We start from the raw sequence: 14,863 nt of genomic DNA, 5'->3' as shown, positions 1-14,863 counted from the left end.
AAGCGGTGATATAAAACCACTCTCGTTGCCACAAGCCTAGCTCCTCTTGAAAAGAGCCCTCGGGCCATGGAGCATCAACATTTTTGCTTATAACAGCGCCTCCGCACTCTGCGTGCCGTCCCTTGATCATCTTCGGCTCCACTTTGAAAGTCTTGAGCCATAATCCGAAGTGAGGGGTAACATGGAGGAACGCTTTGCATACAACGATAAACGAGGAAATATGGAGGATGGACTCCGGAGCTAAGTTGTGGAATTCCAGCCCGTAATAAAACAGCAGTCCCCTCACAAAGGGGTCCATCGGGAAGCCTAACCCCCGAAGGAAGTGAGACACGAACACTACGCTCTCACCGGGCTGGGGACTGGGGATAGCCTGCCTTTGAGCAGGCAACCTGTGCGAAATTTTGGCGGTCAAGAACTTAGCCTCTCTCAACTTTAGCACGTCCTCCTCCGTGACGGAGGAGGGCATCCATCAGCCTTGAAGGTCGGAACCGGACATTGTCGAAGGTCTGAGGCGCTCGAAATCTGGAGCCTAGGGTGTTGGAACTCGAGGCGACGGGCGAACTTGTTTTGGGATTGGAGAAAAAGGAGTAAGGCCCTGGTCTCTTTATAAGAGGTTGAATACCAGGAGCCCTCCCCGTAACCGTTTGGGACTCACCTTTAATCGAGAAAACACGCTAACGGGCACGGTTGGGTTACCCCACGTTCGTATTGATGAGAATCCCGTAAAAGGGGGGCACACGATCTCTGCTTTGACAAGACGTGCCAAGGAAACCGCCTCGCAAAACACGCTGAGGCGGAAAGGTGAAAACGATTCAAGTCAAGGACTTGGCTATAGTGTGATGACGCACTGCGGAAAACGTCAGCAGATTTGATTTGTGTTAATATTATTCTCTCTATCGCAATATGTGGAAGCTTATTTTGCAGAGCCGGACACTACTCTTGGTGTTTACAATCTTCTATGAAGGACTTGGAGGAGGAACCCGCCTTGCAATGTCGAAGACAATTTGCGTGCCGGACTCGTCGTCATTGAAGCCTGGTTCAGGGGCTACTGAGGGAGTCCTGGATTAGGGGGTGTTCGGGTAGCCGGACTATACCTTCAGCCGGACTCCTGGACTATGAAAATACAAGATTGAAGACTTCGTCCCGTGTCCGGATGGGACTTTCCTTGGCGTGGAAGGCAAGCTTGGCGATGCGGATATTCAAGATCTCCTACCATTGTAACCGACTCTATGTAACCCGAACCCTATCCGGTGTCTATATAAACCGGAGGGTTGTAGTCCGTAGGGAATCAACTCCATATACAACAATCATACCATAGGCTAGCTTCTAGGGTTTAGCCTCCTTGATCTCGTGGTAGATCTACTCTTGTACTACCCATATCATCAATATTAATCAAGCAGGAGTAGGGTATTACCTCCATCGAGAGGGCCCGAACCTGGGTAAAAATATCGTGTCCCTTGTCTCCTGTTACCATCCGGCCTTGACGCACAGTTCGGGACCCCCTACCCGAGATCCGCCGGTTTTGACACCGACAATAGCCTTACTCCTTTGCGTTGCTTACCCATCGAGACTAGCTTTTGAGTATTGCCGGCAACGAGACTTGTGCACATTAGTGATCACATTTCCCATAGCATACATACATCATTGGTGCATATCTTGGTATCATCTCTTGTGTCACAAGGTTGTCATTGCATACACAATTGCTATCTTGGTTCATGAAGCATTGCATGAGAAAAGAGCTCAAACAAGAAAGAGCCAAACAAGCTTTTAAGCAAAAGGGAAAGATAAGCAAAGAGCTTTTAAGCAAGAACCATATCATCATACAACATTAAGATTGTCATACTAGATCATCTTGGATCATGTCATAGAAACACCATACATAGAGCATACTTGTGATAGAAGTCGTTGCATTTTTGCCTAGTAGGTTGTGCACAAGTCTTGTATCCGCCTATTGTGCAATCGTGCTAGCGTCTCTTTAGTGTTGTGCAACAAGAGCATTTTTGTGGATTCCACATTTTGGCTCACCCGTGGTTGCACGACCCCACTTATCTTTTTGCGTGTGTGTTTCCGTGTACCGCATATTGCTTGGTCTACTTGTTGCATTGCAATCTTGCGAATCTTTTTCAACATTATTGAAGCTCACTTACAATTGCATCAAATTTTGTGCCACCATCCTAACTAAGCTCCACCATAAGGTTTTACTTGTGTAGGTGTGAGAAACCGACAAGAATTGGTACCAATTGTGTTATTTCCTTGTTCCACATTGGTGTGATCATTGATTCACCTTCAAATTTGGTCAAGGTACAATTGGTATACGTTTTTCTCTTTCTACCACTCATATTTTTCTCTTGAAATGATGGATAGGCCAAGTACTTCTACCAACCCACTCTTCATTGAGCACGGCGATGACATGAACTCCTATGTCACCAAGAGCCACCTCTTTGATGCACAACGTGCGTTGCATCAAGAGCAACAAGCAATGAGTGAACGCATCGACAACCTCGCCGCCGACTTGCGACTCTCCGAGCAACGTACAAGGGACTACTTCGACCACAAACTCGACGATCACAAGCAAGAGAACGACGCAAGAATGGACGAGATTCGTGCTTTGTTGCTCAACTGCTCTTCTTTCACTTCGTCCTCATCAAGACAGAGCCGCTCAAGTCGACACTTCGACTTCACCCTCTCCGGCTCAAGTACACCGAATCGAACACTCTTCGACGTGCCGCGCGCAACGATCGTCGAGTAAGCCTCAATCCTCTATATGAGCACCGACAACGTCAAACCCAAGCGGCTTTTGCGCTAGCACGAGAACGGCAACGACAACGTCAACATGAAGCGGAAGAGCGAGCGCGTCTACACCAAGATGCACAAGATGCCGAGGCACAACGCCAAGAACAACAACTCCGTGAAGCTCAAGCACTTGAGGCTCACGGAGAAGAACTGGTTACCCTATGTATCGTCCTTTGTTGGATTCGGATCTTGTATCTCTTTGTGTTTCAAGGATCTAGCATATGTGTGACCATATCTTGTTGGTTTTAGTGTTTCCCCTCGTGTTTCCTCTCATTTTTTCCTCGTGTTCTTCGTGTTCTTTGCGGGATCCGCTCCTTTCATGAAAGATTGGCCGTATAGGGTTCCACCCTACATCATCTTGTCAAGAGAACTATTCCAAAAATATTTAGCCATTGGGGAAGTAATGCTTTTGCACACTTTTTTTGTCAGCAGACACGTGCCCATACTATATGTCGGCATCGCTCGAACGACAAATTTAAGCAGGACCTCACGACCAGCACAAGCTAACAACTTGTCTAACCAGCCTTGTATCTTACTGCAAGCTCACTCAACAATATGATCAAAAGTCCCACTTGTAATTCGCCCAATTGCCGTGGGAAGCCCGAGATATCTCTCACTAAAAGCCTCTGCATGAATATTCAATGAGTTTTTCAAACCAGGCATCACATGTGGAGGCGTATTAGAACTGAAGAAGATGGCACTTTTATCTCTATTGACACGCTGTCCAGATGCATCACCATAAACTTGAAGTGTCTTGTTTAAACGGACATCACTTTGATCGCTTGCACCAATGAAAATCAAACTATCATCGACAAATAATAAGTGGCTAACCCGGGATCTGTAACTCACTTTGACTCCTCTGTCAATGTATAGTTACCACCATAAAATTTCAGCATGGAGGAGAACCCTTGAGGACATAAAAGAAAAAAGATAAGGTGATACTGGGTCCCCCTGCCCGAGTCCCTTCGACGGTGTAAAGTAGGGCAAAAGTTCCCCATTAACTCTCATTGAGAATCTCACCGAGGATACACATTTCATGACCAGTCTCACAAATCTGATGCTAAAGCCCAACTTAATCATAATAGCTTCTAGAAAATGGCATTCTACTCTGTCGTAGGCTTTCATCATATCAAGTTTCACCGCACATGAATAGTTCTTTCCTTTCTTCCTTCTCCTCATTGAGTGTACACTTTCATATGCCACAAGAACCATTTTCCCATATGACACAGGCTGAGCCGCTGAGGGACATATATATTGTAGACATATATTGGAGTACAAATGATGGTTATTTATTGTTTTCATCATTCATCGATTGCACCTAGAGATATTCTTCCCGGTACATGGACCATCTCACGGTACATGACAGCCTTGGACAAATCCGTACAAGCACAACGCTAATTGCACCAGATTGTTTAGGGAAATTCAAAGCAAACCAAATTACACACGCACACGAACCGTGACGGCCGTTTCGACAAGTATAAAGATCTACTGGATTAAAAATAGAAATTAACAGCTTGCATTGCATACTTGCTTGGGTCTTGGGTGTTGATCGGCGATGATCAATTACTTGCCGGCGGCGAAGGCGTTCATCTGGTCACGGAACTCTGGTAGGTGCGCCTCCTCGACGCACATGGTCATGACCCGCGCGCCGATCTTGGGCGCCGGCGGCGTGCCGATGACGGCGACGGCCATGAACGGGTGGTACGAGAAGGGCACGACGTGCGTGGGCGCGCCCCACCCGTAGTCCGCCTCCAGGAACCCGAGCCGCGTCCAGTCGGAGACGAAGAGCGAGTCGTACGTGAACCTCAGCTCGTAGGGGTCCTGCGCGAACCCTCCCACCGCCCAGCGCGCCACGTCGCCGGCGAGCCTCGCCTTGGCGTCCCGCACCGTGCGCACCAGGTCCACCACCTCCCCCGCCGCCACCTCCGCGCTGCTGCACGTCACCGTCACCGGGTAGAAGCAGTTTCCGTAGAACCCCTCGGCGGCGCCGGCGAGCATGAGGTGGCGCGTGTTGGCGAAGAAGCAGACGTGGACGGGGTGGTCGTCGGCGAGGCGCCCGGCGAGGCGGAGGGCGCGGGTGCGGGACTGCCACGTCTTGGCGACGCAGACGTCAAAGGCGGAGCAGCGCTGCCCCATGGACACGAAGAAGTCGGACTTGGCCTTGGCGATGTGGTCCGGGGTGAGGTCGACGGTGGACTCGCGGAGGTCGAGGAGCTCCAGCTTCGGCGGCGGGGCCGGCATCCGGGGAGGGTCCGGGATGAGGTCCCGCGCCCAGACCGGGGACACGCGGGGCTTGGGCAGGCCGCGCGCGTAGTCCCCCACCGCGTTGATGAACTGCCCGGCGCCGAGGCCGTCGGCGATCGTGTGCACCGAGATCAGGCCCACCACGAACCCGCCGCACGTGAACTCCGTCACCTGCACGTCGAACAATCATCAGTCGAAACTTAATGTTTGGGGATTTTTTTTTTACCAAGCGTTCAAGGATCATTGCTGATTGCTTTATTTTACTACAACAATGCCTGTGCGTTGCAAAGGGATATAAATATTCTAGTATGTTAGTTTATGATTTACCTGTCAATAAGAATATACTCCTTCACTTTGTACTAAGTTAGTACAAAGTTGAGTCATCTAATTTAGAATGGAGGAAGTAATTGTGTAAATAAATGTTCATCAAATTTTAATTGTGAATTACCTTGTATTTTGATTATGAGTTTGGTAAGTAAATTAAAGTGCAATTGATTCAGAAGATAAGTAAATTAAGGTAATTGATTATCATATACATAGAAGGTTGAACAAAGGGATGATGAAAAAAAAAGTGAAATAGGAGTCTTATGTTCTTTTTAAATACTAGAGAGATTTTTACGAAAGAAATGGTCAATAATTTAGAATAGAAAAGATAAATATCCACTCATCGCCCACAACTAAATGTACCATTCGACTGGGCCTCCATGTTATGGATGTTATCTAGCGAATGGTAAAAGGAAAAACATGTGGGCATGCAAGAATCTCCTTTCGGTTTAACTCAACAAAAAAATGAAAAATTTACCGGTGGTATGTCCATGGTTGGTAGCACGGTGCTGTCAAAGAAGCGGAAAGTTGGTAGCAGGACAGTAGGAACAGATAAGATCTGTCGTGGTCGTGTTACAAGTCACTTGTCAATGAGAGCTACTTACCGATTGACTCATCTGACCTATAACTCACTTAATGAATCCTGCTTCCTCTTTTTTTTTTTTTGAGATTGACGGGGGGGTCAAACCCCACCGCTTGTTATATTCCAACTCGAAGAGTGACTTGGCAGTCAGTACAAATACATGAAGGCGCACACAAAGTGCAAAGGAAAATTACAGAGGACGGCGCCCAGGAGGAGAGCCAAAAACTAGAGAAAGAACGAAGTAAACAGAGGGGAAGGTTGGCACAGAGACCAAACCGAAAACCCTGGTAACCAACACCTCAGGAGCAAGCTCCGCCGAGCAGCTCGTTCCACCATCAACAAAGAACCACAAGAAGCCCTAGGGAGAAAAAAGGCACCAAAAACGGCAGCTCACAGAGGAACATCATTGGCACGAACGAAGGGCGTCGCATAGCCGAGTTCGTGCGGTGACACCGGTGTGCCACCGTCGAAGCCGCAAGACGGCGCTCCACCGAGACCGAAGGGCACGACACCGGTGTATCGTCGCCGAGGTCGAAGGGCAGCTTGCCGCCAAGGCCACGCCAGGATATCCACGCAAGCGTCGTCTGGGCCACCATGATGCATAGCCCTGTCCATAAGGATAATCGAAGTAGGAGCATGCCAAGAAGCGTCAATGGCACGAACGAAGGGCGTCGGATAGCCGAGTTGGTGCGGCGGCACCGGTGTGCCGCCGGCGAAGCCGAAAGACAACGCGCCACCGAGACCGGAGGGCACAGTACCGATGTACTGCCGCCGAGGTCGAAGGGTAGCAAGTCGTCTAGGCCACCCCAGGCGTCCAGGCAAGCGCCAACAGAGTGTCCTAGGACAAAGGCTTGTTAGGATCCTAACCGAGGTGAAGATGGAGCAGCAAGGGGCGGATCCGCCCAGAGCAGAACAATCCAAGACGATGCCCCCAACGAGGAATTGACGTGGAGACGTCGACACCGCCGGACTCGGGGAACCCGGGTCCGAGATTTCTCTCTGGATCAAAGAGCAAGGGGGAGAGGACGGCAGTGCCAACTCGACGCCTCCAGGAAGGAAACGGCACCCGTAGGTGTCGCCGTCGATTGAGCTTTTACCCGGCATTTGCATCCTCCACACTGCATCCCGAGGAGATTGGCCACCCACCGCCGAAGCCCAACATCTAGGCAAGAGCCGGGCCATGGGGGTGCCGAGGAAACAAGCTGGCACGGCCAGCAGGAGACATCAGATCCGACGAAGGGGAGGCAGCCCGCAGCCGGGGAGAACGGCGGCAACGAGCAGCCCGCCTCACCACGAGGAGGCGACGACGACCCAGGCCATCAGGGAGCAGCAGCCACCTGCTGCTGCAACTGCCGGACGAGGGCTGCCCAGTCACCGCCGAACGAGCGAGGGGGAGCCGTACCGCGCGAGCCCCTGGATCTGAGTGGAGCCGCCGCTTTCCCCGCAGGCCAGAGGAGGCCGATGCAAGGAGGTGCCCCAACTAGACCACGACAGAGGGGATCCGGGGAGCCAGCCACGACGTTGACAAGGGGAGGCACTGCGCAGCGGGGGGGCTCCAGGGAGAAGGGTCAGGGGTCGTCGTTGAAGCAGGGGAGGATGCGGGAGAGGAGAGCCGATGCGCACGCAAGGGAGCGAATCCCGCCGCCGCCGGCCGTCGGCGGGCTTTGCCCGGCGACATCTGCCAGCAGCGGCGAGGGGAGGTGGCGTTGGTGGGGTCGGCGGCGGCGGCGGCTAGGGTTCCGCCCGAGCCGCCCCCAGGGGGACGACGCGGGGGCTGGGTCCGTGATGTTCCTCAATCCCTGCTTCCTCTTTTCACCGACCCAATCACTAATCTCCTGAATTTCGGTTTGTGCATCCTCCAATACTAATCCGTTGATTCCACCACCGTAAAGCATTATGTAAGTGCAGCATTACTCTAGATAACAAAACCTGTGCCTGCTCCCTCCCGGTGGCATAGCTCTCAGCCAAGGTTGCGTTTGACATTGAAGTAGATTCCGGTAACCCAGTTTGCTCCACCTGTCTTTCTCTATTTTAGTATTTCTGTGACTCGCTTTCGGCTAGGTTTTTGTTATTTTGGAAACAAAATAATTTCGGACCTCGCCGAAATATGCGAAATTTCAGAAATTATTTTGAATTTTGAATTTTTGAAAATTCACTTAATTTTAATGAATTAAGACATAATTTAAATATATTCGAAATCTGTTTGAATCTACCTCGAAATTTCAGGGTTGAAAATATTTCGGACCCCACTGAAATATGCAAAATTTCAGAAATTTCGTTGAAATTTTTAACCCTACTATTATGTCTAAATTTTCACAGCAGATTATAAAATAAGCATGTGACAACATAATGTAACAACCATAAACTGAACCCAAATTATGCCCAATCGAGTTCACTATACTTAAATGCAACTGCAACTGTGTTAAAAAAAGCAACTGTAATTATATGTATTGTATTTACTTCTTTTTTTTAGGGATGCACTGTATTTACTTATGTAATAGGAGAAGCAAGTGTATCCACCTTTGCATTGTTATGAACACGTACGCCAACCACTTATTATAGAATCCAATAGTGCTTGAACTTGGCAAGAGAGAATCCAATATGGTCTGTTGAGCAGAGATTTTCTTCTACTAATCCGCATAGTTTTTAAATTCTAATTTAAACAAGCTCGACACTATAAATAGAATTTCATGAGTATGTCAGCCAAAATAACAATTTTGGGTTTCACTAAACCTAACTAGTCTGTGGTTTTCTTACATCTAAGTCAATGTTGTTGGAAATGTACAACTCCTTCTTGCACTTTTCACAAAGCTAAAGTTGCATTTTTCAGAGTCAATTCGAGACATAGGAAAAATAATTAGTCAATTTAACGTCCACTGCTCATCCAAGAGCCAGCAAGTAACAAGGTCATTAGTGACAATTAGGGATGAAACCAGCTTGGAAACTTACCATCCGTTCCAGCTAAATATTTAAAAGAAAAAATGGAAATGGAAATTCACAGAACGAAAACATAAACGGGAATACTTTTTTTTTTTTGATAAAACACCAACCAAAAAGGATAAATTTCCCCTATTCCCATGATCCGCATTGTCGTCCCTTGACCATTAGACACCCCCCACCCCCCACCCCCGGGCCTCCTCTTTCATTTTCTCTGCATATGACAACGTACAAAGTGCTTCAATTTCTGTAGGTAACTGAACGTAAGGTCAATGCCGGCCAAACAAATCATGGTCCATTAATTCATGCATGATGATTAACGCAGCACGCACATAAAATATTATATGAGAGAGGTGACCTTGCGTGCTCAAGAAACTTGGTGCAACATCTCTCTCTTTTGGTGCAACAAGTTGGTACAACAGTTACATAGCCCGAAAACGATCGATCCACCACTGGACCATACATCTACAGCGGCCAACAGTACGGATGCTGGCTAGGTGGGTGCAAGCACGACGGCATCCTTTCGACCAAACCGCCTCCAGGACACAATCAAACTAGCCAGTAAGTCCACCCCCCAACAGCTCTAGTCCTATGGCGTGCACATCGATCACACCAGGTGGCAAGCTGGAGCTAACTAATCGGCAACAACGACGTGTGCACACAGCAAGAGGACTAGAGCTACGTGCAGATCAAGGTGCAACTCAAGCAACAAGCTAGCAGGTTAGAGATATGCATCATTGACCCTACACGCGTAGTACTACGGTTGGGCGTGCGTCCACGTTTCTAACCCATTGTGTGGAGGTACCCTAGGGTTGCACCTGCACCCTAGCTAGCTAGCCACAGGAATATAGTACTGCCTAGCAAGGCATAACCGGTAGCCAATCCCTATTTGGGCTTCTATGCTACTCCCTCCATTTCACAGTGTAGTGCTTTCTTTATCCACGTGCTTCAACTTTGACCGTAATTTTAACTACCAAGACCGATTGCGGCGGGAACAAAAATAATATCAGTGAATTCGTATTCGAAAGAAGTTTTTAATTATATAATTTTTTCTTCTGCCGCAGTTGGTCTCGTTGGTTAAATTTATGGTCAAAGTTGAACCTCAGGAAGCGCGGGCACACTATATTTTGAAATGGAGGGAGTACCAATTAACTAGAGTATGTATGTATGTGACGTATGAAAAGGAAATCAATGGAGGTGGTGGTGGTAGGTGCTCGATCGATCTCGACCCTCCACTCTCAAATCTCCATCCAGCAGAAGGCCGGCTAGCTAGCTACTACTAGGTAGCAACTTGTTGTGATGGACCTGCATGCCTGGCCTGCCCATAGACACCTTCACTTCACTCAACTCAAGTGGTCGCAAGCTCGCAACTGTACGTACCAGTGTTGTGCTTTTTATCTGGTGCTCACCTCTTCTTCTTTTTTTGACGTGATGCTCACCTCTTTTTTTTTGAGGTGTTTTTGGTGCTTACCTCTTTCTGTTCTTGTTTTTTTGCGGGTGTTTCTGTTCTTGTGCGTAAGCAATCAATACGGATGTAACCTTTGCTACTAGTTCGGTCTAGCTACCTAAACCATTTTCCCGGCTTAATGAAATGGACCAGAAAAACCGTTAACACATGTCTAGTGTTAGCTAAGCCTCTGTTTCGAGTTATAGGATCTTCAAACTTTTTTTTTGAATTTGATGTATATAGACGTGTTTTAGTGTGTTCGGTCACTTATTTCAATATGCATGTAATTTATATTAAAAAAATTAAACATCTTATAATTCGAAACTAAGATGATACTATGTCACTAACGTGACCAATATGTGACAGCTAGGGAGTGGCCGGCTTTGGCGTGTGCAAGGTTGGTGGTACGCGCTAGGGAAGACACCACCCGGGGTCAAAGAAAGCTACTTGATCGATTTAATAGTTGTCCATTTACAACCTACTAGCTGAGTCATGCAAGAATGTGACCCGATACTATACCGTGGTCGCGTGCACTGCCGACTGATCAAAACGGGTGGTTAAATCTTGCTCTTTTTCACCGACGCAACTACTCCCGCACCACCAGCTTCATGCATGATCTAGCTAGATCTTAGTGCTCCCAAGTCAAGCAAGGCCCACTTCCTAAAATTTACAACCTATAAGTTACTAGCAGCTTGCAGCCATCAGTACTGGCAGTCTTAGTCAAGCCAGGCAGGACCAGCTGGGTATAGATTGAGTAAAGACTTTTGATGGTAACACTAACATGGTCAATAGTGGCAATCCACTCCTTCCAATTCATTGAAGAAAACTACCCAAGCACCTGCTAGCTGGAGTCTTATCTCCACATGGCATGGTTGCACTTTGTGGCTTTAAGGTCAACCTAGCAAACCATGGTGCACGATTAGCCCAACACGTACGTAGAAAAAGACGTGAGAGGTAACCCGGATGTTTCGCTCACAGGTGACATACGATGCTCAAGAAAAGTAGGCACTGATATGATATTGCCCAAGGGAGTAAACAAAGTTGATGGAGAGCAACCAACGCATAAAACCCACAAATGCGTGCATAGCTAGCCATTGACCAGAAGGCGTCGCCAGCTTGAACCAACGATAACAACAACCTCACGGCTTTCCATATTAAATGATATTTTGAATTTTCCTAATTAATCGAGCAACTTTTTTCTTCTTAATGAGTGCAAAAATCCTGCCATTTCCAAAAAAAAAGAACAACCTCACGGCTGCGTGCATGTCCCGGTGTAACTATAGCAGCACCAGCTAACTGTAGTAAGAACACGCAAGCATGACATCTGCTTACCCGTGCAGGTGACAAATGTGGCATGTACCGTGCACCCGTGCATCAGGCATGTGTCCTAGCCTTTGGACATGCACCAACTGACCTATACCCAGCGAGAATATACTACTGCTTTTAGCTATGATGATTCGTTGGACCGGTGGATGGGCAGTCCTATCTTAACAAGCTAGTTGTGGTGCATACTAGCTGCATATATCGTGTGCATCCTTTTTGTCATTTCACCAGAAAAAAGATCCGTATCATCCATTATAGTAGTATATTTCAAAAGGTAAAAGGTAGTGCGTGGTAGTAGGTGCTCGCCCGATCTGGATCGAGTGTACGCTCTGCCACTCTGCTGAAGCGATCTCCCTACTCCACTATGCCTAGCTTGCCGTGATCGATGGGGCTCCCATCTCCTGCATGCCTCCTTGCCCACCCAAAAAGGTTACTCCCCGTACTGTGCGAGTGCAGCCTCACTCACGTGTTACATCTTTTTCCCGCCAAGCCAGCGATCGACTTGCACCACGCATATATTTTCCAGATCGGCCTGCTCTGATGTGGAGTGGTTCACCAAGTTTCCTACTCTCTCGATTAAGAAACGATCGAGCAGACGGTCTCTTGGCAGGTACGTTGATCCATCGTTTTGTGCTCGTACTCGTACTCTCTCCGTTCGGAGTTACTTGTCGCAGAAATGGATGTATATAGATGTATTTAGTTTTAAATACATCTATTTCCGAGACAAGTAAGTCCGAACGGAGGGAGTACGTCGGTACGTGCCGCATGGAATATCACCTACATATGTGTATGTAGAGGGCGAACGACATTGCTTTTGTCGATCCAGCTTTAACATGCTCGAGATCGGGTGGCCGGTCGTGATGATATCGACCATCTCTCACCAATACAATACATATATTGATATAGTATATAGTACTACTCCTATATTTCATGCGTCGCTGCCGGCACCATGTTCATTGGCGTGGAGGTACCACGGATCGCTACAACATCAAAAAGCATGTATAGTACCACGACTGGTTTATACGTGCTCTCGTCGCTGTCTGCATGTCAGAAAGTAGCCAGCGCGCACAAAATTGTCCCAGTGCTGCCACCTGCTACACGCTATGGCTTTTCAAATTTATAGTACTACCACTCTCTCCCCAAAAAGTTGTTGCTTGATGAAGATCGATTTGCGTCATCACAAAAAAAAGGGATCAATTTGCGTCGAGTAATAATTCTTTTAATAATACTATTCCGTATGGGTCAACAGAAATACTAATATTCAAACTTGTGTTCTGGAGACATAGGGCCGGCCGGACTATGTATAAAAACCACAGCTTTTCGATCGGGCCATGGGTACGTAGCCAGCTAGTTTGTACTTACCTTTTTTTTGCGGGTAGCATTAAGATTATTTGCACGTCACGTCGTTAAGATTTCTTAAAATCAAAGCTAGCATAATTGAAAACCAGTAGCTGTCAAATGTGTGTAGTTAATGGATGGATTTGTAGACGAGTGAGAGGAACACGCATAACCTAGTTGGAGGGTAGCTAATGATCGAGGTTCGCCACGGTAGAAAATGAGGTTCTTGACGAACGTACGGCTCCCCACCTCCGTGCAAGCCAGAACTAATAATCAACTAGCGTTCGTATATTTGTGTGTACTCGATTGAGTATTGCTTAGTTATTCGTTCTCCTTTTTAATATCGTGCACGCACATATACGTACGTACACTTGCGTACCTGCATCATGAGCGGCATGTCGAGCGCCGGCACGTCGGGCGACGGCTCCGGCAGCAGCTCCTCCTTGGGGATCACCATCGGGTGGTCCAGGTGCTTCACGTCCTCCAGGCTGCACGCCGCCGTGGCCTCCACGAACCACGCGCCCTCGCCGGTGCACGCCACCCTCACCTCGCCGCCCTCCTCCTCCGGCTCCAGGAACCGCCCGGCGAACGGGTAGTAGTCCACCAGCGCCTTCCCCAGGGCCTCCCGCACCGCGCTTGCCGGGCTGGCAGCAGCTTCTCCCTCGCCGACGGCGCCGTCGACCCGCTTGGCGCCGTCGAACGCGTGCAGCGACAGCACGAGGTGGCGCAGCCCCGGCACGCGGTCCAGGCACGACAGCCGCAGCGTCTCCCCGGCCGGCGTCGGCGACGACGGCGCCACCAGCGACTTGCTCGTCCTCGTCACCGCGAACCCCATAGCTATCTACCGATTCCTAGCCCTGGTTCTTCCACTTTAAGGTGTCGTTGCTCGGTTAATGCAGGCGTGCTTAGTTACATGCGAGGTGTGTGTGCGTGTGCAAGCCATGTGTGTGTAGCTGTGTATATATAGACGATGGCTTCTCACCGGTAGTAGGTGAAATGAGGAAGAATTAATGGTGGGCCCCACATGCACTTGACCAGGCTCGAACGTATCTCTTGTACACCCATCTGCATGGTGGACGCGAAGCCTCCATGGAATCGCATATACGTTGTGCATGTTGTTGTTACGGTGGTTACTTCATTGTGCACGTCATCATTGTCATTAGAGAAAAGGAAATCCACTGCGTACCAAAGGCTAGCTCATCGTAGGTCGAATTTGTTCACTTTTCTAAATCCTAGTCATGAGGGTTAAGTAAATCTAGTCGTCAGATTTGCATATTCAGGTCGTGAAAAGCAAAAACGAGCATCGTCGTCTGCTTTTTGTCTTTTATTTATTTGAAGTGGTTGTTAAGTCCACTTTACTAGCTTAGCTATAGAGATAAGATCAGTAGACTCTAAGATGGAAAGTGTCCGTGTCAAGGTAACTTGCAAGTTGTTCCGTAGCTATTTATTTATGTATTACTCTATGATAGGTCCATTTCAAGTTACGCATTACATGCCTTTAATAAGAATTTAATTGCAGAAGTTGCTTCCACAGATTGATATCTGCTTAGCCACGGGCGAAGAAATAACTTTTCACAAGTCTTTTAGTCCACGCACAAGTCAGAGTGGTTTTTCAATGATGATGTAGTAGGTTATCTCCTAGCTAGAGCGGTCGGTACGTTGTGTTGGCACTATGTCGAATATGTGTAGGAAGTTTGCTACGATTGAACATGTAATTAAGGAAGAGTTGGATGTTTGAGTCAAACACAAGTAACCCGGACCTAATACTCCCTCTGTTTCTTTTTACTCCGCATATAAGATTTGGTCAAAGTCAAACTGCACAAAGTTTGACCAAATTTATATAAAAAAATATGAACATCTACAATACTAAAACT

The 14,863-nt window shown here is 48.0% G+C and overlaps 1 protein-coding gene across 1 annotated transcript; it reads right to left on the bottom strand.

Annotated features, from left to right (window-relative positions):
- Nucleotides 1–4,024: 4,024 nt before the first annotated feature.
- On the bottom strand, nucleotides 4,025–13,917 carry LOC123190473 (acyl transferase 4). The gene is made up of 2 exons (XM_044603123.1): nucleotides 13,369–13,917; nucleotides 4,025–5,208 (listed from the first exon to the last, which is right to left on the bottom strand). Exons 1-2 carry the CDS (start codon nucleotides 13,822–13,824, stop codon nucleotides 4,357–4,359), a joined length of 1,308 nt encoding a protein of 435 aa, XP_044459058.1. The 5' UTR covers nucleotides 13,825–13,917; the 3' UTR covers nucleotides 4,025–4,356.
- Between the last annotated feature and the right edge of the window lie 946 nt (nucleotides 13,918–14,863).

This window comes from Triticum aestivum, chromosome 1A, assembly GCF_018294505.1.
Source record: "Triticum aestivum cultivar Chinese Spring chromosome 1A, IWGSC CS RefSeq v2.1, whole genome shotgun sequence".
Classification (NCBI taxonomy): Eukaryota; Viridiplantae; Streptophyta; class Magnoliopsida; order Poales; family Poaceae; genus Triticum; species Triticum aestivum.
Note: the sequence above shows the minus strand (reverse complement) of the source record. Positions and strands in the feature narration are given on the sequence as shown.

Coding starts and splice junctions, on each gene's coding strand:
- LOC123190473 (XM_044603123.1), bottom strand. CDS start 13,824: ATGGGGTTCGCGGTGACGAGGACGAGCAAGTCGCTGGTGGCGCCGTCG. Junction 5,209..13,368: donor ACATGCCGCTCATGATGCAG/GTACGCAAGTGT, acceptor TTCGACGTGCAG/GTGACGGAGTTCACGTGCGG.